The sequence below is a fragment of the Gnatocerus cornutus genome, chromosome 9 (genome assembly GCF_029298725.1).
Source record: "Gnatocerus cornutus isolate USDA-ARS CGAHR chromosome 9, icGnaCorn1.1, whole genome shotgun sequence".
In the NCBI taxonomy this organism is placed as follows: Eukaryota; Metazoa; Arthropoda; class Insecta; order Coleoptera; family Tenebrionidae; genus Gnatocerus; species Gnatocerus cornutus.
Window position 1 is genome coordinate 11,540,500 of NC_142241.1, and position 27,457 is coordinate 11,567,956.

Here is a 27,457-nt window from a genome sequence, read left to right on the forward strand (position 1 = left end):
TAAATTCGTGTGTAACTTTTCGGGAAATTAGTGTTGAAGAAATGAAAATTTGCGCGTGACGTCATGAAAACGTGCACATGCGCTTTGACACATGGCGCATCGCCAATGCAGCTCACTCTCCATCCTATCGATTTTCGTGTCCGATGAAAGTGTTGAGTTCCTCGGGTCTAGTTTTAGTGTCGTTGGTGATAAACGATTTGAATGGGATTATTTAATAAAACTCAAGTTTTAAGTGGTGTGTGATCATAGTCTAGACAAAATGACGAAGGACAGATTGGCAGCGCTCGTTGCGGTAAAATCCATTTTTTAATTTACTTTAGTTTTTATTCAAATTACAAATCTAGTTCGTGCCAATTTCCATTGTTTTTGCCATGAGTCATCTGTCATTCTTGCCCGGTTTGCCGGGTAATTGCCCCGAACTCCAAACCCGCCAATTTGGCCACATTCAACAATGTCGATAAATTAGGTTATGTGGAAAATGCATTATTCTTTTGTTACACAGGCCCCACCCCTAACTCTGTCATTTTCCCCATGAATTAATAATGATTGTCGCGTGTTAATTTATTATTTTTATTTCAGGCCCAAAGCGACGACGACGACGTGGGACCCGACGATGTTGCCGTCAACGTCGAGGGCCGCGATGGGTTCATGGATGCATTCTTCGGCGAGGTATGCCCTCTGACCCATAACCCATCAATTTAGATAATGATTTTTATCTTAATTACCCCATATGAGTAATCGCACTCAACGGGACTTAATACGGCCCTGTCCCGTTACACTCACAGAATATTAATCCACGACCCTTTAATCCCACACATCGGAGTCTCACAATTACATTTGGTGACATGAAATTTAGGTTTCACCAAGTCAATCAACCTGTCAATAATGACATTAACGTATGAATCATCAGGTCGCAGCTGGAGGTTTTATTCAAGCGTTAAAAAAATTACCGGCGCTCAAAGTGACAATTTTCTAATGTTGTTGCAAATTGGAAAACCTCAGTTTTCTTCGCGGTGGGAGGCAACAGTTGGTTTTTAGTGGGCCATGACCGGCGAAAACGTAATGCATATCAACAGTCGAAATGACGTTCGGGGAAATGGGGAAAAACGATAGCTGTCATTCGCGTTTTAAAAGAAAGAAAATTTTATGAATCTTCAATTTTTACGACAACCGGGGGGAGTGATAAGGTGTTTTGATAAAGTCGCCTTGACGTCTATTACTGTAATGTTTGTGCGGAAGAAATAAGTTAATGGTTGGCATTTTTTGCAATTTTTTGGTAACAAGGAACCTGTCTGTATTGTCATTTACCCACTTCAAATAGACATGTTTGAAAAGTGCATTCTTGGATGAGTCATGCATAAGTCATCGCTAATCAGCTGTTGATCCCTATTATTGTTATTAAACTTTAAAGGCATTGTTATCTGGCGATTAGAAAAGTATGGTTAGTAATCATAGACGTTGTAATAAATATAAAATCAGAAACTAAATTACGTTTTGACAATTTACATCAAATAATCTGTTTGATTTAATTCACTAAACTCGAATTTGCTGTGTACTCTAGAGCCACGACGTTTTCTGCATTGGTACTTACAAAGCAGAAATCTAGTAAAATAAAAATGTAGAGCTTTGTTGACCGTTTTTATAAAAAGATGAGTTGGTCGGTTTTTATCCTTTGTGAACTATTCAATTATTTTCTTATTTGAGATTTTCTCCAGATGCATCACGAAGACAGTTCGCAGTTATTTCAGTTCAACTCGCACTTAATTTAATGCGAAGTTCGAAGGGTCAGTCGGATTGTCAAACTCATTCATTTTATTTACTTGAATCTTTTAGTCTGTAAATGAAATTATAGTCATTGAAAGTTCTGTTCAATTTACACGAGATGTTATCTGTTAAAATGTTATCAGTTTTATTTATAAAAAAAAAATTGAAAATGTTATCAAACGCTATCATTCGACACCTGTTAAAAGTATTTGCTACTATTTCATTTAATTAATTAGCTCTCATGTGTTTTATTCTTATTATTAGATGCATGCATCGTGCTGTATGGGATTGTTCAACCAAAAAGCGTAAAATTTTAAACTTTCCGCCCTGAATTTAGAAGTTAGCATTCTAAAACTGTCACTGTAAATATGCATTTTCATTTACCCAACTTTTAAAAGTAGTTTTGTTATTAAATATGGAGCAAATTGTTATCTAGTTTCCAGTTCCCGTAAACATTTTGTCTGCTTAATATGCGGTTACATAATTTAGTTTGCAAAAGTTTAAGAGTTTTGTTGATATTAATGATTCTAATTGAATTCCGACATTTTTAGGTCGATTTCTGACGAATTTCAATAAAAATTAAAATGATTGGAAGTGAATTAGGGTTAAAACTAGGTGGCTCTAATTTATTACATTTTGATTTTTTTTTAAATTTTGGATTTTTACTTTTTGGAACTTTTGTGTTTTTTGAATTTTTAAATTTGTTGATTGAATTTTTTAACTTAAAATTGTTGTATTTTGGTTTTCTAGAATTTTGTAATTTTTTTTTACTACATTTTAATTTCAAATTTAACTTTTTACATTTTCGATCTTTTGAATTTTGGAATTTTTAATTTTTTTTTAATTTATAGATTTTTTAATTATTGTATTTTTACATTTTAAACTTTTTGTATTTTAGTTTTCTTGAATTTTGTATTTTTTTTAATTAATTACATTTTGAATTTATTTTAATAAAATTTTTACGTTTTAGAACTGTTTAATATTTGAAATTTCGTGTTAGTGAATTTTTGTATTTTTGAATTTTAAAATTTTCGTATTGTCTTTTTTTTTTAATTTGTTACATTTAGAATTTTATTTTTTTTTTTAATTTTTGAGTTTTACATTTAATAGTTTTGTAATTTTGATTTTGTTTTAATGAAAACAAAAATTTTATTCGAGTAATAAAATTTATTTTTTTTATACATACAATTTCATTCATTCAAATTACATTTTCTTTTTTTCTCTGCTTTTGGAAGTATTTCCTTCACAGATGTTATCTTTTCTGACAAATTGGTTTTCTAAGAAATAAGGATGTGAGAACTGGGGAGGTAAGCGAAATTTGGGGTGATTTAGGGAAAAATTAGAGCAAATAAAGAATCAGATATTTCGGTTCAAAGATAAATAGTTGAAGACACATAAAATGTAAAATGACAAAACGACATACAGTGCAGTAAAACAAAAGATAAAAATAAAAATGCGGAATCCGACTTTTCCGTGTCTGATATTCTTTAAAAAGTAGACAACAATAAATGTTGTTTATTTTCCGGACCAAAGTTTGAAGACTCGAGTTTCTTGTTTTATTTGAACTGCAATATCAACAGAAAAATTAAAGCTTTCACACATGCAGTGCCATGAGCAAATCTTTACCAAAAAAATGTAGTCCTTGAACACTCGCTTATAAGCGTATAAAATCTGAGTCAAAAGGAATAAATAACCGCCGGCCGCCCCTCAACTCCAAAGATTTTTTTGTGTAATTCATTCCCTGTTGGATTTTCTAGAAACAATCTTGTACTTTCGATTGGTAATTGGCGAAGGAAGGAAAACTTTATGAATATTTCAATGAGATTCAAACCTTCGAGTTTTCATCTAAAGTTGCAAAGTTTGTTCGTCTCTTGGTATAAACAATTCGATTTAAGTTGCAAAAAGAAAAACTCTTTATTTTCGAGCAGCAACCGAATTATGTAAGCTGTAAAATCGCGTAATTGGAATCGTTTTAGTTAAACTTTTTACACGTTTGGTTCGTCTGTAACTCATTGTTAATCCCGCAACAGGATGTTTTAGGTACAAAACCCATTCTTTAGAGCAAAGAACAAAACTCCGTGTGAAGAGAACAAAAACTGGAGCAACTCGCAACTTTCATACTCACATATGCTAAATTAGACTGGGGTTTTTAATCCCCGAGGACGTTTCTATCCAACTTGATTCTGGCAGACGTCATGCAATTTAGCACTAGTGGGATTTCTTTTCCTTGCGTTAAAAGTATTAAAATATCTAAGTTCGCGGCTTGACCCACGTCACTTCCTGCCAAGATATGTCAAGTCAAGTTCTTAAGTCTGATAAAGAGGACAGACAAATGTGTGCTTGAAAGCTCAATGTATCGAACTCCAAACACGTTTTCGTCGTGTTCCCAACTAAAATTAATCTGTGGAGTAATCGGTTAAGCCGTAACACTGCACGGGATTCGTGTCAAGGGTTTTGTTTCTCTCCACCTTTTCGTGCGATTGTTTCGCGAACACTATTAATGTAAAACCATAAAGAGAAATTGTTTTTTCAGTTCAATTGGAGATGGGGAGAGGCATGAAAACGTGTTAGAGACAGTGTTAGGATTATATTGGACCATTACCGGGGTGTTGATGATGGAAAGACCTCGTTACTGATGTCGTGAACAATTTTTCATTGTTCCGGCCTGCTGCGGAAATTTCTTTTATTTGGATGCTGTGGGGGATTTTTATAAAAGAGAACGCCGAAATTGAAAATGTTTTGTTTCCATCTGACCACCTTTATGATCTTATCTTTGTGAAATTTGTCAAGTTTACGTGACTCATTGTTAAGCAACGTATAATCATGTAATCCGTTTTTATGTGGATTGCGTTGGAAAAGACTGCGATTCAGTGTATAAAAAACGGCAATGAAAAATGATAAATCACCCTCGTACTTTTAAAGTCCAGAATAAAGTCGAACATTGTATATTTCGGAGCACAAATCTCGTCTTACTACAATTTACGAGTCTCTTTAATGTGCAGGGCTGTAATCGATGTAATCTGCAACAAGTAACGTTCTGAAATTTGGCACGAATTTGGCGTGACTGTCAACGACACAATTGGGAACGCTGTGCAGTTCGTGGCAACGGAACGTATTTTGTCAATGAACGTAAAAAAAACTTTGTGGAAACTGCTAGATCAAACTCCAACTAATGGCAGTGCTCCTAAAGGTTACAGATAAAAAGCTGGAGTACCTTTTTCCTGAATGTTTTAGTTGAGAGCGAAAATTAACTTTATAGTTACTGTAAAGTTTTCCAATACTTTTAATTTTTCATGAAGTAAATTAGGATTCTCCATTTACTGCTTGATTTTCCAGCTAATTGCATTTTATTGGAAGAATTTCAATAAAATTTTCGTAGATTGTAGAGTTGGTTGGTTGTATCGTAATTTGATTTTGTTTCTGAAATGGTATAAATAATGCGCTATCAAAACTACATTAAACGTTTATTGCATCTCTTTACTATTGCGCTGGTAATTTAACTAAATTCGCCAAATTAGTTCGAAGGGTTAACCTCCCTGGAAAATCGGTGTATTAGTCTTAGGAAATGGGGAGAAATCAGTAGGACATTAGGGGCAATCAATAGGAAATCAGGGGAGGTTAAACAAAATCAGAAGAATTTTAATAAAATCACAAGAAAATAGGGAATGGTTGAACGAAATCATAAGGAAATCAGAAGAAGTTAGACGAAAACAAGAACATAAGGGGGGAGGTTGGAAGAAACCACAAGGAAATCACAGGAAGTTTTGCGAAAACACAAGGAAATTAGAGGAAGTTGGACAAATCACAAGGCACTCAGCAGAATTTAGATGAAATCACAACGAAATAAGAGAAAGTTGGACGAAATAACAAGGAAATCGGGGGAATTTAGTCGAAATCACAATGTGATCAGGGGAAGTTCTACGAAATTACAAGAAAATTAGGAGAGGTTGGACGAAATCATAAGGAAATTAGAAGAAGTTAGACGAAAACACAAGAACATAAGGGGGGAGGTTGGATGAAATCACAAGGCAATTGGGGGAATTTAGCCGAAATCACAAAAAATAAGGAGAGGTGGACGAAATCACAATGTGATCAGGGGAAATTCTACGAAATTACAAGGAAATAAGGAGAAGTTAGACAAAATTACAAGGAAATCAGGGGAAGTCACGTGTAGACCATTTTTGAGAAGTTTTGTTTTCTAGCTCAGCTTTAGACGAATTTAAAGTATGGAAATTTTGCATCTAGTCTGCTCTACAAAAGTTACGGAAAATCGTATACATACCAGAGTTTTTCATATTTTCATGGCGATAAGAAATCATTTTGATATAAATATTTCATGACTAGTATGACAGCCCGAGTACTTAGGTGTATGCATATTCCCGATTACATCTTTCCCCATGAATTATCCCAACTTGACCATGTTGATTGCGTACATAATGTAAGCGGAATGTTTATTCAAAATGCACATAAATACCCATGCACTGACCTTCCTTGTAAATACGTATGTTTATCGTCTCCTAACATCTAAACATGTGAATAATTCAGCAAAAAAATCTATGTAGACACTGAAATATTAACCGATCATGTTGTCAACTTTGACCTTTTTCAAACAGCGGTCGGTAGCTTGCAAATGGACTTGTTTTTTCAAATTGGAAACAGCCGCATGTTTTTGTCCTCCAACGCTATTATTTTAGCGAGAGCATCCAATCAATCTTTTGCCACTGATACAGTTACATGAAACTGATGTAGAACAGGGTTGGCAATTGGGTTTTATGTGAAGCTTCAATTCCGAATTTTTAAGCCAAGCGGTGCCGTGAAATAAAAAGTTTCATCAACATGATGTGTGGGATTATTTGGACAGAGAAAATGGCTCAATCCACTTTTTTCGTGCTGTGCTATTCCATGCCAAATTGTCTTCAAAAGTAAAATGCGCTTCTAAACTGATGCATTCTGTTTAAAATAAGAATGCTTTTGATCCCATTTAATTCCGATATGCCTACTGAAACCCTGTTGCTTTCCATTAATTATGGAACTAGTATCCCTAAATTTTGTAGCAACAGTTGGACTAATGCCAAATGGATGAAAAAACATTCTCTAACACAATGCAAAACTTGTTGCTTCTTGTCGAGCCTATGAAGAAAACAATTCTGTGTATTTCGACTCACGTGATACAAGTCACGAAATGACTTGTTGGAACTTTATATTTTGTAGAAACTCCAAAGCTTTTAACTTAATTAATCAAATCACGTCAACTTGACTACTTAATTTGGTATGAAATTTCACTTTTAGATGGCTCTATAAAATAGTCTAGCAAAACTTTCCGCCTTCGTCAAATTTTTAATTTCTATGTATTATCTCAGTCAGTACGCAAAGTAATAAAGACGTCTAATGTACACATTTTAATCCTTTCTAAACCAGCAGTTTTCCGTCCTCCGGGGTTCTCCAGTTTTTCTTGCACCCTTTTTTGGTACATGAATATTTTATTTAAATAATGATATTAAAGTATTCTGTCGGGAATTTCATTTCAACTCTTGTTTTAGAATCTGAATTTTAAACATTATGCAAAGTGCGAAAGTGAACAAGAGTCTCAACAGAGCCATTTTGGTTGCGTGTCTATTTAAGCCAATAAAAGTATTTTTGACTCGTCGCGAATTTCGATTTTTTGGGGACGACTCCAAGTCGACACCGACAGCTTCAGATCGATGGTTTGATTACCGAAGTCTGTAATAAAAGAGGACAATTGTTTCGACCTTTTTTATGACTGCAAATAGGTGTTTTTGTTGTATTGATCCGAACGCGAAATAAAAAAGTTATTAAATTTTCTACCGTCACCAGACAGAAGTCATCGTTTTTACGATTGTACGATAATTTGACCGCACTCAAAATTCCAATGAAATTTCTACGTGACTTTTTTTTTGCCGATGACATCAGATTTTCTCCAACAATGCCGTCCGTAAATTAATTAAACTTCCCCGTTTTAATGCACGCGTAGTTTTGGGATTTCGTTTAATTTGATTAAAAGAAGAGACAAGGCCATTGAATAAAAATGAAAACTTTCCTTGAAAGAACGGGATGAATAGTCTCTTAAAAAGTTTTTATATATAAAGTTGACTCAGATTGTTATTTACCTCAATTTGATCGACCTCCCACATCAACAACCCACCGGTCGTTAAAACGTGAAGAAGAGATTAATTATTACTTAGATCTGAAGTTTCTTTAAGATACGAATCACGAATTTCATGAACTTCATCAAATTCCCTTAGAAGGATTTAAGGCTTTTCGAAAGTGAATCGTAATGGAAACATGACGATGATTAAACTGAAAGAAAGCCAAGAAGTCTGTAATAAGCAAAAATGTGAAAATGAAGAAATATGAGCGAATGAATGTTGAATTTTCAAGGGAAATGTATTTTATCGCGAGATTTATTATGGTCGTTGAGATGTCTGCTTTTGTGGTTCATTCCGCTTTTTTGTGTGTTTTAACCAGATGTTGGGGCGCATTACACATTATTTAATTTCATGAAAGTAACAAATTCTGTATTTCATCATTAAAACCACCAAAGGAAATTACGTGAATACGTGCTGCTAATTACTCTCGACTTTGTGAAATATCTAGTAGAAGTGTAAAACGATATGAATTATGAATCAATTATAAATATGAGCTACCAAATTAAAGCTACAAGAACGAAGCAATTTTATCCTGTGGTGATATTTAGTGTACTTCTGTTTTGCCTGACGCTTTTACAGTTTTTTTAACATTATTTCGACGTTAGTCATACTTAGATAACAGAAGTATACTTTCGTTGATGACTCAAAAATTGTTTTAAAGCTTAAATCTTGGCACTTGAGTTGCTTCTGAGAATTTCAAATCGAATTTTACAGATAATTCGGGATTGTAGCTTTAACAATCCTTTAAAAATAAATTCACTGCATATGAAAGGGACTGGACAAGAACTGAATAATTTTCATGAAGTGTCCAATAAAAAGATATGCGTGGTGGACTTTATGGACCAATAAAAAATGTCACAATCACAGTTTTTTTATCGTATTATCGAAGAAGATAAAACGACATAACCGTTTTAATTTTATCTAAAAGTAAAATCTTAATAGGTCGTGCTCTTTCCCCAATTTTTCTTGTAATAACAGCTTATTAACAGCCAATATGGCTAACTAGGATACTCTTGAAGTTATGCTACGTAGTTACAGAGCTTGGAGGTGTTATTTCAGAGATAACATTGCCAAGCCGCAGCGTTCCGTTTCTCTGATGGTTCCCGAAGGATACTAATGTCAGCTGTCACGACGGCTTCCACAATCCTACATACAGCCGGCCATAAACATAAATTTCCCCCATATCAAAAGGCGTCTAGATGATCCGGGTATTTTCGCTGTGTTCAAATATGCACGGCTGCATTTATTATATAAATGTCAGGGTGTTTGCAACAAGTTATTGAATTGTTGATAATAGAGGTACAAAACGTTTCTTGGTGGTTGGAATTCATATTTTATTAACTGGGATATTTTAAAAGAGAGCGCTTTTTTATGTAATGGGATATTCATTCTTAATATGGCAGCGTTCCAGCGTGAAAGATGGCACAGTTTTGATTTTAGCTTTTATCTTTCGGATAATGTAATAGGGGCACTTTATTTGTGTGCCAAAGAGGAATCGCACAAAAAGACACATCAAAGCTTACTTATTGGTGACAATATATTCATTTAATGTCTCTTTGTTTTAGGTGGAGGATATACGGGACATGATAGATAAGATCCAAGCAAATGTAGAAGAAGTAAAGAAGAAACACAGTGGTATTCTCTCTGCGCCGCAGAGTGATGAAAGTAAGTTGTTGCTCTATACTTATTTTTCACTTTTCTCGCCTCTGGCCATGTTTATGACTTGAGGGTCTTCTCGAATCATGAAAGAAGCCACACGGTTTTATATTAGATTTTTATTACGAAAGATGGTGGAGGATTATTCGTGGTATGAAGGAATATACGCGATTAGCTCACGAGGCTCTTATATCAAGCGGTGGATTAGACGAAATTTCCTCCTAATTCAGTTACATGTCCTGGCTTTTACAGGATATGACCTTACGTAATACGTTTAATCTTACATTCAGTTTGATATCGAGTCCGTATCTTATCTTAGCCGCCAACAACATCGCTTCAATCATTTTGGTATCGATTTATGAAACTTTTAGCTAACGCGATAATTCTTCTCTGAACCCAATTGTTATTGATGTAATAGATATCATTGATGTTATGAATCATCTATTGTTCTCACGTAAGAAAGGAATTGGCACTTTTGTCTACATGCCAAAGAAGCGTTTAAATTTGTGGAAGTACATCTTTCTCTGGTATTTTTGAATCTCGGGGGTTTTATACACAAAACTATACTCGTAAAGAAGGCTCAAGAACACGTTGAAAGAGAATAGCGGTAGATAATGAGAAAAAAAAGTCTCAGGCATTTTCCGAAGAGTAAAGGCACTGACGACTATCCACACAATTTTCTAGAAACACATTGCGAAGCGTCAGGAGAATTATACTTAATTGGAACTACAGTAGGGCCTCGTTAATCCGGAGAGGCAAAAACAAGACCCTTTCCGGATTATCGAGGCGTCCGGATTATAGTATGCCATATTTGACGGTACTAAAACACATGTTTAACTTTAGTTTCTTTAATTAATTTTTAAATGAAAGCATAAAGACAAAAATGTACATGTTCATGTAGAAAAACAGTAAGTTAAATTACATAAAACATTAGACTTTACATAAACAAAAGACTGACGACGCATTGGATCATGGCAGCCTGCACCTACACCCGCCCCCGCCCGTCCCCCCGCAAAGCTCATTGCCCGGCCGGATTACAGCGATCACCGAACTAGCGGGAGTCCGGATTACCGAGGCTCTACTGTAATTAGAAAATTTGTTTAATATTGACAAGTTTACAATCGATACGTCTTACGTAATAAATAGTTCTTGAAACTGAAGCGATTTCATGTTACAAGGTCTTGAAATTACAACTTTTTATGTAAATCAGCCGACACTAGGAGGTACGATGACACATAAAAGAATATTATGACTACTTTGCATGTATTGATTTTTTTTTTCATTACTAGTTTGAGAACATGCCATTATGTGGTCTCTTTCCGAACTGAGAAATTAAATTTCTCTCCTACAAATAGCTAAAGAAAAGCGTATTTTGAGTTGTATACAGGGTCCGGCAACACTTATGTCCACCCCTAAAATCGTCTTTAATTTTAAAGATAAAATTTTGAAAATTTTGCATACGCTCGTAGTTGACGAAACTCTAGAAGCTAACGCAAAAATTTGTTGTTTTATCACGGTTTGTTTGGCGTCGCGCCGCCTAAGAAGTATAGTTTTTAGCGATTTTTGAGTTTTTGCGGAAATATTCGCGAATTCAATTTTTTTTCAACATAACTGTGATACAAATATCTGAGTTTTTATTTTGAATCTAATGCAAATTGTGTTTAAAATTTGCGAAAAAAACGTTGTTTTATCAAGTTAGTTTTCAAAATTATGACGGTGCAGTGGCAAACTACGTTTACACCAAAATTTCACAAGTCACTTCATTTCCTCTTATAAAGGTTAATTTTGATTAACACGGGCATGTTGCACTTTATGGACACCAGAAATCGTTAATTAACATCAACAAAGCAACAATTTCACCAAGTAAGACTTTTGTTACAATCTAAAGCGAGCCAAAGGATAGATGTCATTTGTGACACAAGATGTTGACAGATGGGTGTAAACGTAGTTCCCTATTTTGTCGTAATGAAATTGGAAACTAACTTGATAAAACAGCATTTTTTTCTCAAATTTTGAAGACAATTTGCATTGAATATAAAATAACAACTGAGGTATTTTTAACATATTTATATTAAAAAAAAATTAAATTAGGGGTTGATATCACAAACCCTCACAATTACCTAAAAATTACATTTTAAGGCGTTGCGACGCCAAAACTATCAGTGATAAAAAGCAAATTTTTGGGTCAGCTTCTAGAGCTTTGTCAACTTTGAGCGTATGCAAACTTTAAAAATTTTATCGTTAAAATTAAAGACGATTTTAGGGGTGGACACAAGTGTTGCCGGACCCTGTATATTGAGCTAAATATTTAGTGGAGATGGAATTTTTTTATGGCTCAAGCCAGAAAACTGTCTTCTCTGACTTCTTATCTTAAGCCTTTGATGATTATTATCCTTTGACATTGTCATAAGACGGATTTTCGCGTTTTGAAGCCTTTTATTGCATCTTCACATTTTAATTTTTAAATAGTGTATTCTTGTACATATTTTTATAAATTTCCACTGGTATTTCCCGCATGTCAGCCACCTCAGAGATTGAAAAAAAAGTGCGCGTTTTGCAAAAGGAAAGATTACAATCTGTCGTCGACCTCATTGCTTAGTCACGCGATTTATAAATTCGATCTAGCGATTCTAGTCAGAATCCGTATTCGGTGTGAAATTGTACATTATCAGGATATCCAGAGATCTCAAGATGTGCCTGTCCTGGAGATCGTTTGCAATGATTTTCACACCCGAATTGAGCAGCATCGGCGATGTTTTTAAAGTTAGAAAGGCGTTTATCTCTCGGATGGTCAGTTCGAATTTTCATAAACACGACCGAGAAGCGTCAGGATTCGCAGGATAAATAGAAACTTAAATAGAGGTTAGACCTTAGAACGGAGCACGTTAACAGGAAGTTGGCGAGCGATATCGACCGGTTGCGACCTTTTATGTGACGGCACCAACACAGGATGCCTTTTATCAAACTTATCCAGAATTTGCCAACGGCAAAGTGTCTGATGAATAAGTAGTATTAGAAAACGCTTTCGACTGGAATTGCCAATTTTAAAATGTCCTAATTGCCGGTTTTTGCGATATGCAGAGAACGCATCAGTGAAGTTTGCAGTTGCACGCCTCTCAATGCGATATCCGTTTCCGTAACGCTGAATGCTGTTTGTCATCTGGCGAGTTTTGGACACGTGTAATCTTTTGGACGATTTTCTGTTTGACTAAGTTTTAATGTGCTCGTTGCTGATAATGTCACGCTGAGTCGGGTTGACGATTATTCAAGTTTTTCCAAGTCAAGCAACGCTGAGTATTGTGAAAACAGGAGAAATTTTGTCGCTTTTTTTTTGAAAATATTGAAAAGCAATATTCCGATCTGTACAAACTTAACTTTATAAAGCAGAACTGAGTAAATACAGCAGTATTGAAAATGGATCTCAAAGCGAAAAAAGATCCTTCCGGATTCGATTTCACGGTTAAATCACTCGCTATAATCAGTGTAAGCGCTTCACCTAATAAAGTTGTGGTCACCGAAATTTATTGATCATAAAGTTTAATTCTCCGATAAAATTATTGTATTTTCGGTTGATAATTATGGTAATGAGTCGTAAGTGGTGCAAAGTGTGTGTTCATAGCATATATCGTAAAGCGAGACGGCATCTGGTTTCTATTAAGTGTTTTCATGAATGATTCACCCACGTATTAGGTTGATTAATTTAAGTGACTGATACTTTCGGAGCCAGTAAAAGAAATACAGTAAAGCTCGTTTATGACGAACTCGCATTGAGGCATTTGGAGCTTAATTGTTATCGTAATTTGCATTGACCTCAATTTTACGCGAAGGCTCCACTGATCAAAAAAACCTCAAATATGTAGGTTGTTTCATTAGTTATCAGATAATAGAATGTAATTTAAAAAGTCAGTGGAAAACCTTTTTCATAGACGATAAAATAAAGAGGTGAGAATTTAATGGGGTACAAATAACTTGTATTTTAGTGCCTGCATCGATTTATTTATCCCATAATTGGATTAAAAACTGTACATGTGCCATTACGTGCATAAAAGTTGATTTGTGTCCATGAGGGCAATTAAAATCTATTTTTGCTTGAATTGTTTCGACTTTTCGTTGGCGTTGAATTTGGAAATTCCATTTGATATTCGCGACAGAAGAGCCTTTTAAAAATAGAGGAGTATAATTTATTATTGTCAACTGAAAATTAAAAGTTTAACTATCTTTTTTTCGTGGGCGGAGTAATCGCCAATTTCCCATAATTGTGAATAAATTTTAAGGCTCTTGGAACATGCATTTTAATTAATGAAGGTCGTAAATATTACGGTTTCGCATTCATATCAAATTTACGACACACCGACAACATATATCACACTTTGAAGCAATAAATAATTCTCAGATAAAACGGTTAAATAAGCATGGCTGACGGGAAGCTTGAGTCTACAAGAGTTCCAAGAGTTGCGTGACTTAGCCATACATTAGTACAAATCGCTTCTAAATAGTATGATTAACGGGGATTACTCACAGGTGATTTTATACCTTAAACGTTGGCTCATTTCCACTTATGTATTTCTAACAAATTAGTAATAATTTACTAGGAGTTAATGTCAATAATCAAAAGGTGACAACGTTTTTGTAAATCATTGTTATGCGTTTGGCAAGCTTATCAGATGAACGTATATATTTGGCTATACATGTGTTTTTAATCGCTTTTTTATCTGATTAAATTGTTGTTTGGCAATAAAACGAGTTAAAATTTGTAAAACAACTTCATGGTTTAATATCACATGCTATTCCGGCGATAATTTGTCAAATCAACAGTATCAATGTATTGACGGTTGATAAAATTTGACGGTTTTTCCGTACAAACAATGTAAGCGTAAATCGTCCATAAGGGTAAATAAAACCCTCACATGTGACTGAGTTTCTCCCATAATAAATCCTGTTGTATCCGTATTGCCAAGAGATTTTCGTGATTTGGAATCTGGATGCTGGTCGATTTTGTGAGATAAATCGCAGGATCTGAATTTAAGGAGTGAAATTGATTTCCTTTTTTATTTCACTTCGTTTTGTGGATAAATTGGATCGCGTTATTCTTATCTGTCATACTCTAGGGAGCTATAAAGAAGCTTAAATTAGCCGAGGAACGGAGGGTTTAAATAGATTGTTGTTCTGTTTTTGTTTTTTGAATAATTCAGCAAAAAATAAGGTCGGCAGATTTCAATTTCCCTTTTGTTGTCTCTCATAATAACGAATTGAAGTTTGTGTCGCCGTGAAAGTTTCCAGAAATCGCATTGAGATGTTTACGAAGTTTTCTGCTATTCTTCATTGAAACAGCTCTTAATCAAAATTACAAAATTGTCTGCCAAAGCCAACGAATTGTTTATCACAGTGGAGAATGTAAAACACCGAGAATTTGAAAAATGGTTAAAACGCGTTCCCACAACAATGGATTTTAACAGAATACAGGTATTTGATCACAATCGATGAAAGCGGCCACCAGTGGTACGTTCCCAGGCTAAATTAACAACATAAAGGTTAATACCAAAATAAATGTGTCTTCCTTTTCATTCCTCGTTTATCTAATTTCATTTTCTTTTTGTTGAACATGTGAAGCTCTGCATCAGGTCGTGACAGATGTGCAATTTAGATTTAGATGGCTTGAGTAAATAGAATAATCTCTAGAATAAACTTCACAATGAGTCTTGCGGGACTAAAACTGTTGGAACAATAAAATTCTGCATAAAGTTTCAATTAACTTCACCCATTAAGATTCATACACGAACGGAATACCATTTAGATATCAAAACTGGGGATTTGTTTTACTCGAATTCCTGATAATAAACTCGCAGGATTGTTAAAACTTATCCTGCTGAAATTGGTTTTCGGTTGTATTGTTGGCTGCATAATTTTGAATTATAGATATGTGGGTATTTCTCGGTTCGTTTCCCTGTTGTCCCATTTAAATGTACGCAAATTTTAGGGCCAGGGCCGGCGGGTATTGACTTGAGAAGGGCCAAGATGGTGCGAGAAAAGCTCCATCATGTTATTAAAAATTAGTTGAAGCCAACGCTAACTGATTTTTAATGAATTTCCATTGTCTTGATTTTATTATGCAAAATATCCACTGTCGGTCCTGCTTAGAACGACAGTTTTTTTTTCCTGCTTTTCCAGAACGAACTTGCGGTGCCACGCCGGATGATAAACGGGGGAATACCTAAACGCGACGACCTTAAACCCTTATTGATCTAGACCAGGCTGTAGATTCTCTCGTGAATGGTCCGATTCTAGACCTGATTTCTACTGTTGAATAACACACGAAGCCAGAAACTTCGACCCTTTCATTCAGATCTAACATTAGAATCCATCCATTGTTACTATTATCGGCGTGTTATCCAACAAAGTTTTTATCGAATCGCGCGATTAAAGAGTTTTCCATGTAAATATTTAAACGTGATTTTAAATTGGCTGTTAACTCTGATGGAAAGTCGATTTGTTTCCTTCGTGTTGTTGTCTTTATTCAGGATCAAATTCTATTACTTTCAGTGTCAATATTCAATTAGTTTTACGTTGGAAATAAATCGATTCCACTTGAAACATCAGACCGGTTCTGCGATTTGTCCACAAGAAGCGATAAGAATCAAATAAGTGCGATTTAATCAGTCAGAAATGACACGTCCGAGGACCGAACACGGTGTCATCATTTCTGCAGATGGATCGATACGAATCAAGTCGATGAAACCGATAATTGAATTTGGGAAAGGAAGATTGCTTCCTAAGTCATCCTCTATTACCTATATTTTTAACATCCGGTGAATTTTATTAGGATTTCCATGCTCCGGCATCGGGGTAATGACACAATCGCGTTACGAAAGTAACCAGTTGCTACAAGCCACATTTGGAACGTTTAACATACGAAATTGTGCTGAAACAATTTATAAGGGTTGAAGCGAGGGCTGAAAAGCAGTCACGGAGAACGGTTTCATCCCTCGTCCTTCGAAACGTTCACCTTCATTCGAGTTCACTTGGATACATCATTTTATTATTCAATTTATTAAAATGGAACTATCACGTGTATACTCTATCCACCCGGAAATTTATCATTCCTCCGCAATTAAATCCGAGCCACTTTGAATTGTGGCCTTGTCTTTATTACAATTTCACGGGATTTTTACACATTTTTGCACAAAAAGCGATTTATAATTCAAGCTTTATCGCAAAACGATTAGTGTGTTATTTATTATGCAGGGAACAGATTTACAAAATCGTTGTAGGATTTAAAAGTGGATATCGATGCGGTCCGGGATTAGGGTTATTAATCTCGGCGGTTGTTCCAAAATTGGCGCTGCTATTCATCTTTGAGTAAGTGAAGAGATGGTGTTACTCCGGAAACTAACTATAAATCAAGTGGTGCAAGGTGGAAGTTATTCTGCCGCATCATCCTCGAGTTATAAGAGTGGAAAGGATAATTGATATTCACTGTGATTTGACAAAAAAAAGAACACCGTTTTGGACTAAAACCTACAAGAAAATCGTTTTTAGCGAGGTTTTTGCTCTGTAATCTGTTGAAAACATCAACCCCTTGTTCGGGGGTTTTGATAAAAAATTATAGCAGGAAGCGGAGCTCCATTAAAATTAGTCGTGGTATGTTTAACGCTGATATATGATCGTAACTTGGAATTTTGGGTCAGGACACAAAGAAACTACCTTATCTTTTGTGTTATGTTTTCGGAACTTGTTACTATGCGAATAACTTAATCATTCAAGTTTTATGGCTCCTTTTTCCTTTATTTGAAACGTTTCTTAATTGAACATTCTTAAAATGAAGAATTTACAACCAATCTAATTTTTTATCGAAGATTGAATATAACCCATAAATCACCTTGTCTGTCTTTGCCTTGTGTCTTAATTTTTGTTCCTTTGGTAGCTCTTTACTTTCGACTTACTACGGCTATAAATATTCTCCGATTGCATTATCGCAGATGACGGTGAAAGTATAAAAAACTTGCCAAAGAAACCGATAAAAAAGCGCGAAGCAGCGACTCGGCGCTCTTTTCATGGCGGAAAATTTGTAGATGTTATCGTAATTGATGAAAGTTTATTCGAATCATTGTTGCTTCTGCAACGTTAATCTTAAAAGAGTGACTTTGGGTCAGTGGTTCCGCATAAAGGCGAGTAAAAGTTAGTTTGAGTTTGTTGAGAAAATTTCTTAAATTGGACGTCTAAACAATTTTCAACTGATCAATAGTAAAACCGCTACGATTATCAAGTTGAAGCACAAAGCAATTTTGGCGGTTATCCTGAATAAATTTGGGATTTGCATTTAGCCGACGGATATTGTATGCAATTAATTTACCGAGCGGAACCGAATGATGCTTGTTCTCCGCAAACATGGAACACCGAAGGAAAATAGGAAATATTTGTCTTTATACGCATCGGTGTTATGTAGATGGAAATAAGAACGATAAACCTCGGAAACCTTAAGGGGATCTTAAAGTGGTGTCAGCGGATAAAGCGGAGCCAAAGTCGACTTCTTTCGATGTGATTTTATGAAACATCAACATCGTCAGATGAGATTATCGATGCCGAATCTTTTCACAGCATCCTTAAATTGATATTCCTCGTGTGTATCTACAAATTTTTCGATTACGTCAGTAATGACAAGAGCCATTGTTAAAGTCGACTTGAATTCGTTCGTCGAGCAGAAATTTCCAGGACGCGCTCCACTTGCGATTCATAATGCAGCAACCCGCTGGTGTTCCCTCTTTATGTTCCAATTTTCAGATTATAACTCATGTCTTGAGACGCGTTTAGGCACCATTAAATGCGGACTCTGACGACGTTTCCCTTAACATTCTCTGATGTATCTCACAGAGGTCACATTACTTTTTCGGTGGGGTTATTAAATTTTTAGAATTGTCGGAGAATTTATGATTTTTTTCCAACAGAACGTTCGAGATTCGAATAAGGTCTGTTTTCATTTATATTATTCCACCAAGTGGTTTCAATTAACTACAAAGTAGTCTGCTGTCAAATAACGTCCGAGCTTACGACCTCTTAAAGTGTTGGGGTTATAGCGTACCCTATAAAATTGAAATTAAGAACACGGACATCTATAAAGAAGGGAATTACTTGGCTGTCAAATATTCGCAACCACTAGCGAAATGTCGCAGTGCAATTACACACTTAACTACGGTTTTAGAGCCAACTTCTGCTTCTTTAACGTATTCATTTACATTTATGAGAGTTCGAAAACGAAACCCCAAAAATTCGTTCAAATCAGACTTGTAGGGTGTTGTAGGTTTGGATGTCAAATCTAAAATATTTATAATCTGAGAACAAAATTTTCGGTTTTATAGAGGTAACTTTAAGGTTTACGCTTTTTGCTCTTTGTTTTGAAGAATGACATATGAAACTACCAATAAATGGCCACAATGAGATGTTATGCATTGTCCCGCAAAATTCACACCAACTAATTTTATAGAGCTTTCATAGGACAACACGAAAATGCAAATAACACAGTTTTAATCCAATTTTAATTTTATTTTATGGGTAAACAAATTAATTATTTACATGTCAATACAGACACTGTTAAAGTTTGACACCTAAAATCCGTTAATTTGCAAAATACCCAGGAAATCTGCAAACGACTGATACTAATTCCCAATCAACAGATTGTCTAGAAACTTTGGCTTTTGCAGATTGTCTAAATTTGTAGTTACTCCGCAGCATGTCTGTTGCATTGGTGAGTTTGCATATTGCTTAGGTGCTTTGCATATTGATAGATTTTGTACAGCGCCAGCAACATTATGGAATATCTTTAACTTCTCCATAAATTTTAGAATTTTCGCTGCAACGAAATTTAACACATACTACCCCTTTGGAATTCAACATAAAAATATCGAAGAATCTCTAAAAACTCATAATTGAAGTGCAGACGTGCTCAAATGGATATAACTAATCTTTTATTGAAAGTGTTCATAATTTTTAGCTACGTGAATTTATTCCAAGTTGAGCGACTCTCCATTCTTCCCACGTAATCTTTTCTTTTCATCGCCACTAAAATATCTCCTTTAGTAAGAAGGAGGAGAATCCGTCCTAGCATTTTCCATGAGCAATGATGTGTGATATTATGCTGATTTTTCATCAATTGACGCAAGTTGACTAGTTCGAATTTTGCCAAGATATTTTTCTAATTTAACTCTGCTAGCACAAATCCAGTACTAAAACTCCGACAGTTTCAACTCGAGCAGAAATGCACCACTTTGGAGAAAATCTACAGACTGTAATGTTATCATCGGAAATTGTCCGCCGTGTTCTTCAACTTAAAATTAAATTTCCAACATAGGTGGACTTAAGATAGGAAAATGTAAAATTTCCATGCAACCAATTTCCACAAAATTGCACTCATTAAACTGTACTTGATGCCACCTTTTTCGTTGTATTTAATGTGGAAAGTCGCCCACTGTTAATAACAGAATTATTGAGCGGCATGCATTTTCTATTCAGTGTTGACTTAATATTTATCATTCATGCAGTTCATTCTCTGTTTTGGCAAATTTGTCGTTTTATAGTTCTTCCCACAGCATTTACTGATTGCGAACATCACATGAATATTTAACGAGCACCGCAATAATTGATTTGGTTCGGAATCTCGACAGTCGGTTATTTAATTACCAATTTCAATACAAAATGTAAATCAGTTAGCTAACAAATTTGCTGAAAAAACAGATCTATTATCGAAACCGTCGTTTTAATAAACAGAGCACTTAATTTCGTATAGATCAAAGAGATCACATCCATCATTGTTAGATAACGAAATTGTCTACATTAAGGGAAACAACTTCCTGTTTTCCAGTTAATGAACTATTTTTAAATAACTGAACTTCCCAAATTACATTTCTATTACTTTCCGTGGAAGATAAGCTCCCCCATGAATCACCCAGTTCAAATTTTGTTATTCTTCGAAAGTACAAATACGTGCTTGTAATAACTTCACGAATTTAAACGACATAAACTCATTTAAAAATAGAAAGTACACGTATCACGATTCCGGGGAGAACCTCGAATTTGCATGAAAAAATAGAGTGAATAAAAAATTTAAATGAAATCGGTGTGTAATTTTGGTGGAGGCGCCGGGTTGCAATGGGAAATTGATAGGTGTTTGTAAATATTTGTAATGTGCCGATTACTTTTTAATAAGAGCACTTGAACTTTTCCTCTGAACGTTTTACATGAACTTTTTATCAGTTCTTGCAGTCAGCGGTGATAGGGTCGGTAATTTAATCATGATTGAATACTACCGAAGTTCGCGATTACTCATCTAGTCATCTAATGTCTAAAGTGATTTTCAATGTGAAGACAATACGTCAGTTTTAAGCAGTTTATGGAGTGCTGTCAGCGCATAGAATTGATTCATTTGTTGACAAGTAAAAATTACTTAAACAATTTGTCGGAAGGAAATTAATGGGAAGCGTTCGTTCGCGTTAATGGATTCAATTCGTCCGAGACTTAAGTCAAATTACCGCCAAGAAGCTATTGAAAAATGGTACGAGACACTGCATGACGCACTAAATTCTGTTGACGTCATCAAAGTAGAAAATCGCACGAAGTCAGCCAAGTAGAAACCGCAATTCGTTGGTAACTTAAAAGTTGATCAAGACCAGAAATAGCGAAACGTCAAAAGGAGTCTTTTCTCTCCATTATTAAATTACCGTTTTTCGTAATTCCATTAACTTTAGCGCTTCAGGTGCGAGTCCGCGATCTGCTACGTGGATGTTTAGTCAAGCTTTCCTTTTTACGTGGGTATGAGCAGCCAACGCAAATTGTTCTTGATAAGGGTTTCTATGATGCAACCCACGATTTTCCTAGTATTCTGGTATTGCTAACCACCCACGCCATAGACGTCAAACGAACACGAAAAAACGTCTTTGAAACAGATAGGATTTATATCATTTGAAGACTGGAGAGTTCATAAATATGAAAATCACGGAGGTGAAAAATTTGATCTGGAACCAGTGATATTTGTAGCTGCTGTTTAGTTATTCGGTATTTCCCGTAATCTAATTTACGTGCTCTCTTTTAAAATTGTGCAACCAAAGGAGATATCGATTTGTAGTTTTCCCTCCTCAAATTCTGTATCTAATAAAGTGGGTACTAAAGTCTCTATAGAAACTCGTGTTTTTGCTTTATTATCGTCCTCTAATTTTCAATCTACAAACAGACTAACCAAACTACTGCATGAGCTGGTTAACTTCGTTTCAAACAAGCCATTGTTTGTTAAAATCAATAAAACCGAACAGAAGTTTAACAATTTTAAGTGTTTTAACATTCCGCGAAAATACATCGGACTTACTTTAATCCTCAAAACCGTAATTCTCTGAGCTCATGTTTTAGTTTTTGTGCTCTAATTTAGCCGGGAACCGTAGAAAATGCTCGATTCGAGTTGCTCGGATGTTTTTTATCCGAATGAGTAAGTGGGTTAGAACAGGTTAGACCTACTTTGAATGGTTGGTTAAAGGTTGCGAAAACACATTAATCAGACAAAATTGGGACGTAAGCTTTTTGAAAAATAGGAACTCGGATTATTTGAAGATAAACGGGAATGAAGCGAAAAAAGAGTAAATAGCGACAGTGACCGATAACCGGGAAAAATTTCTATAGAATTTGTCAATCACTGATGTGGCTATTGACTAGAATTTTTCAATGTGTGGACTTTAAGACGTGAAGGGCATTTCGTGCACGGAAGATCATCAACAATAGAATTTGATGGCCAGTAACTGGTAAATTACTGTGTATTGTTTCTGCATATTGAGCGTAATCTTCGGAATTAGCAGTAACGTGGGAAACTTACACGTTGAAAGGTTGTTATGAAAAGGATAAAAGTAGTTTACTGCCATTGTTTGTGTCCTTCAAGTATGCAGTTGTTTGTGTCGGGAAACTTTATGGTCCGTTTGACACCTGCAATTTATTCATTTAAATGCCTTCTTGGAGAAAATGGGACGCCTTGTTTTGCTACTTCGGTTATGTAAGGGCAGCAACGACATAAATTACCCTGGAAAAATATATTTGCTTGTTTATTAGGAAGATCCTATACGTCATTTTTCCTGCAGAGAATTTACCGACTTACAAACGAGCAATTGTAAAATATAATGATGAAAAAAAGTTATTTGTTCGCTGAAAATAACAAAAATTACGATTAGTAACAATTGAACAAATGTGACAGTGCTTGTTTGACATTCCGCAGGAATTGCAGGAAAATTCTCGGCAGGAAAAATGAAGTTTTGTTGTTCGCATATATCGCATCACTATTTAAAATTTGACAATTTTAAAACAGAGCTTTACGGATTCTATTGCATGCAATAAGAAATATGCAAATGCAGCATCATTTTCGAAAACTTTGTTACATATTTTCCGCTCTTTAGCTATGTAAATTCATTCATGACTTGTTCGTTATTGTGTGGCGTCCATGTGTGTCCATTGTCGACACAAATAACAAAATTATTCTTTGATGTCCATAGAAAGGTAAAGTGACACTTGAATGTACATTGAACACGACAAATATTGTTATAAACATTTTCAAGAGTCATTAATCACCAAAACCTACAATTTCAACTTGTTTACTGCGTTATTCTACGTTTGATTTTCATATGGAATTTCCATTTCAAAACAAATTAAAACAATTATGTTGTTTAAGTAGATCAAAAACTCAATTTTTATTACGAAACTAATCATGTTTCCAATTCTATTTACTCTGAATTAACACATCCGTGATCAAACGACTTGATCACATTTACTACGAATCAATTAAACCAACTTAATTAAATTTTGGAACAGCATTAAACGTGTCATGTAAAATGTTTATTTGGCTCCAACTTCGTCAGTTTTGTCGTAAAAATTCGAACACAACTTTAGACATCAGCAAATAAGTCGCGACAGAGGCATTCGAAGGTAAACGATAAGTTATTCTGGAAGTTCCAACTGTACGAACTTAAGCAGGCGATACGTTCGTTGAGTCCCAAATCGATTAATAAAACGACTCATAAGAATTTATAGATACTTATCAATGGCGTACGGAAAAAAAAGGGATTTTAACACTCGAATTTAATCGTGCGTGTATCGCCAATTCGTTTTTATGTTTTTTTTTAGGTGTAGGGGTAACCAAATCAGGTTATATAATAAAAATGACTAATATGTGATTGCATGATTTTTATGTATTAATAAAGAAGTGAAAAAATTAATGAGATATTTTCGTGTTTAGTTGTCGTTCTTTAAATAGTAAAGAAAATATTACTAAATCAAAGAAAGAAGTATTTACCAAAATTGATGTTTCTGTTGATTCATCAAAGTACGTTTCTTTATTGCTGTAATTTGGTTCATATTTTATTAAGTAATGTATTTTTGATTAAATTTTCACAAAGAGCGTGTATTTGTCCGAATTAATCAATATCCTGCTTAAAAAGTCGTTATCATTAAAATTTTATAAACTGCCGAATATAGGACCGGAATAAACTTTCGTTTTATCTACAACCGGATATTAAATTTAGGTATTGATTTCCGATGATTGTTAAAAACCTTAGTACCACTTGAAGATGGTTATTACGTTACCAATGTCAAAGTTGAAAAGCGTCTTTGGGGTTTCAAAGTTCTTTCTAAGCTCGATAAGGATCTAAACAGCTTTACAAATTGCATTATTATAAAAGCAATTTAGCTCCGAAAAAAAAAACTTAAACAACGTTGTTAGGAATCATTGTAGTGTGGTTTCATTGTGAACTATTGACCCGTAGGGAAAATCAATCGAGTTAATTAGAAGTTTTTACATAAATACAGAACTAAAAATAGCTCCATTATTAACAGTTTTCTCTTTTTACAGAAACGAAACAAGAACTTGAAGATTTAATGGCCGATATAAAGAAAACTGCCAATAAAGTCCGTGCCAAGCTTAAAGGTAAGTGTCAACAAGAATACAGGGAGACGTAATGAAATCCAACACAAGAGAAATTATATAGCGTGTATTGAGTAGCTAAAGTCTTGTAAACAAATTGAAACCGTGAATGAAAAGCTAACAAAAGCGCACGACGAAATTGAAGCCTGAAAGAGAAAACTTTCATTGGGTTTTTCGATTTTATTGAGTCGTTAAATACCGATTCATCTGGTTGCGACGAGAAATTTCACGGCTTGTTCTTCTAATGATGAATCGATTAAATCATGACTGATGAGATGTCATTCTTTTTTACAGTGATAGAACAAAATATAGAGCAAGAAGAACAAACGAATAAATCATCGGCAGATTTGAGGATACGGAAAACACAGCACTCGACGTTGTCCAGGAAGTTTGTAGAAGTCATGACGGAATATAATCGGACACAGACAGACTACAGGGAACGGTGTAAAGGGAGAATACAAAGACAATTAGAAATCAGTAAGTTTGTCTTTTTTGATTCTTTACCGGTTACAGCTTGAGATCTCATTACAGCCGGTAGACAAACAACAAACGAAGAATTAGAAGAAATGTTAGAGCAAGGAAACCCAGCAGTGTTCACACAAGGTGTAAGTTGAAGGTTTTGTTTTAAAACGAAACTGTATTGTCTGATGGTGAATGCTTTACATATGTACGTTGCAGATTATAATGGAAACGCAACAAGCCAAGCAAACCCTAGCGGATATCGAAGCGAGGCATGCGGATATTATTAAATTAGAAAATTCAATCAAGGAACTTCATGACATGTTCATGGATATGGCGATGCTAGTCGAAAACCAGGTGAGGCTTCAATTACGTGATGAAATTTTTACAAATTTCAACGCTGCGAATGGACGGTTCCAACAACGTACGCCGTAATTATTCGCTATTCATAATTAACCAATTGTTTCTCCGCGTTGTGGACTTATCACCCGGAAACTCGTCACAAATTGATTGTTATGTTTTGGCAACGAAATAATACCTTTAGATCGTTTACATTTATGATATGAACACGATTTCCTAGCGTACGTTTTGATAACGAGTCCATTTGCATGTTCACAGAAATTTTTATTGCGGATTAGGAATGGCAAAACGCGACACCGAAACATCGATCACGTTTTTCCTGTTTCTTTCTAAAATGTCATGTTTATATTCCATGCGTGTATTATCGATTACTGACGATCAGTATGCGATATCGAAATTTAAGAAGGATGTTTCGGTGGCTATGCGGCAGCAGTTGAACCTCTTCTCTTCGCAACTTTATACAAAGTTTCGTCTCAAAAGTTTTGCAGTTGCTTGTTTTTTAGTAAAGTGGAGGATGGAAGAATTCTTAGGTTATTTTGATTCCGGAGTTGCCCTCAGTTGGCTGTGGATAAAATTTTCTTTTCTGTTCTATCTACCTTCGATTTTCTATTATTTCGTCTGTTTATTAAATTGTTTAATCCCTAATTCTGAAATTTATTCGAAGGCATCATAGTTATATCGGTTTTATGTGTTTATGTTGGATAAACTGTTAAAAATTTTAAGGACTAAAAATACCAAAAATTATCCGTTTTGGAAAAAAACACGAGTCTGGTCAGTTCGAAAATAGACCTTCTAGGCTGGTTGTACGTAATGTACAAATCAATCCAATTTAATAATAAATTGATATTATGCGAGACATTGACCTGTCGCTCGTTATAGAGGGGTTCTACTGTAAAATTTAGACGCTGCTTTATAAATTAAATTTTATCTGCGATTTAAACTTTTTGAATGTGTCATTAAAATAAAATAAATCATAAAACCCAATTTACAGTCAGACATAAATTGGCAATTAAGTGGTTTCAATGTGACCACTATTCTCATGAATTGGCGTAAAGCAATTCTAAATACTTTGTATTAACTGTATGATTGAGAACGTGGATTTTTTAGGTGCTTAAAACAGACGAGACTGATAACGTTTTAAGGAGTTTATGACCGATTTATGTACATTCAATTGCTATTAAATTTTAACATAATCGACAGCTTAATGGAGATTATGCATATAAACCGGTAATAAACCTGATTTAAGCTCAGTGATTCTATATTTTGCCAATACTACAACATTTAGTTAGTAGTAACTGCTACTAGCCGTGACATAAACATGCCATTCCTACTTGTACTCATCGTTTGATTGTTAGAATATGTGTATGCACCCCCATAAATATTAGTAAGCCTCAGCTCCCCACTTCTGGTCTTTGATGAGAGTACATCACCGGTGGACAAGTCGAAATTCACAGGAATATTAATGCAATTACCATTTTGGGGCAAACTATTTCCCTGTGGGATTAATATAAACTCTATGATATTCTCTCACGCTACCATTAATATTTCTCTAACACAAAGAAGTACTCTAACTTGTAGAAAGCAATTTCTATTCATTTCATAAGGTCTGGTTTCTCTCTAAAATAACTAACAAAATTTTCCTTCTTCCTGGTGGCTTTTTAGGGAGAAATGATCGATCGTATCGAGTACCACGTAGAACACGCTGTGGATTATGTACAAACAGCGACTCAAGATACCAAGAAAGCGTTAAAATACCAAAGCAAAGCGAGGCGGGTGAGTCTGTTCCTAGTTTTAAGAACCACACAGTGTTTATTCGCTTCTAATTATTTTGATGTTTTTCTTTTTCCCTCGACCGGTTCCTTCACCTCAATTTCCCATCATACGAACCAATTATTATTTTTTCATTTCGCTTCTCTGCACATCTAATGGTAACTTATACTAACTACTTTGTGTGCCTTTGTCACTCTGTTTAATGATATTAAATGTTTGTACATATAATCGTTGGTTGCGCTGTTTTCTTGATGTTTCTCTGTGGTGGGCTTTCCATTCTCTCCGATAACTCCTCACTTCCTTATCTTCCCTTCTCCATGCCCTTTCGAGAATGCCTCCAAAC

At 35.0% G+C, this 27,457-nt stretch overlaps 1 protein-coding gene across 1 annotated transcript; it reads left to right on the forward strand.

Annotated features, from left to right (window-relative positions):
* Window positions 1-2: 2 nt before the first annotated feature.
* Window positions 3-27,457, forward strand: LOC148168828 (syntaxin-1A-like). Its single transcript, XM_088046322.1, is given in 9 exon segments — window positions 3-292; window positions 580-669; window positions 9,497-9,596; window positions 24,454-24,528; window positions 24,820-25,002; window positions 25,057-25,130; window positions 25,204-25,341; window positions 27,007-27,231; window positions 27,234-27,457. Coding segments are annotated over 9 exon segments (1,002 nt in total). The 5' UTR covers window positions 3-259; the 3' UTR covers window positions 27,318-27,457.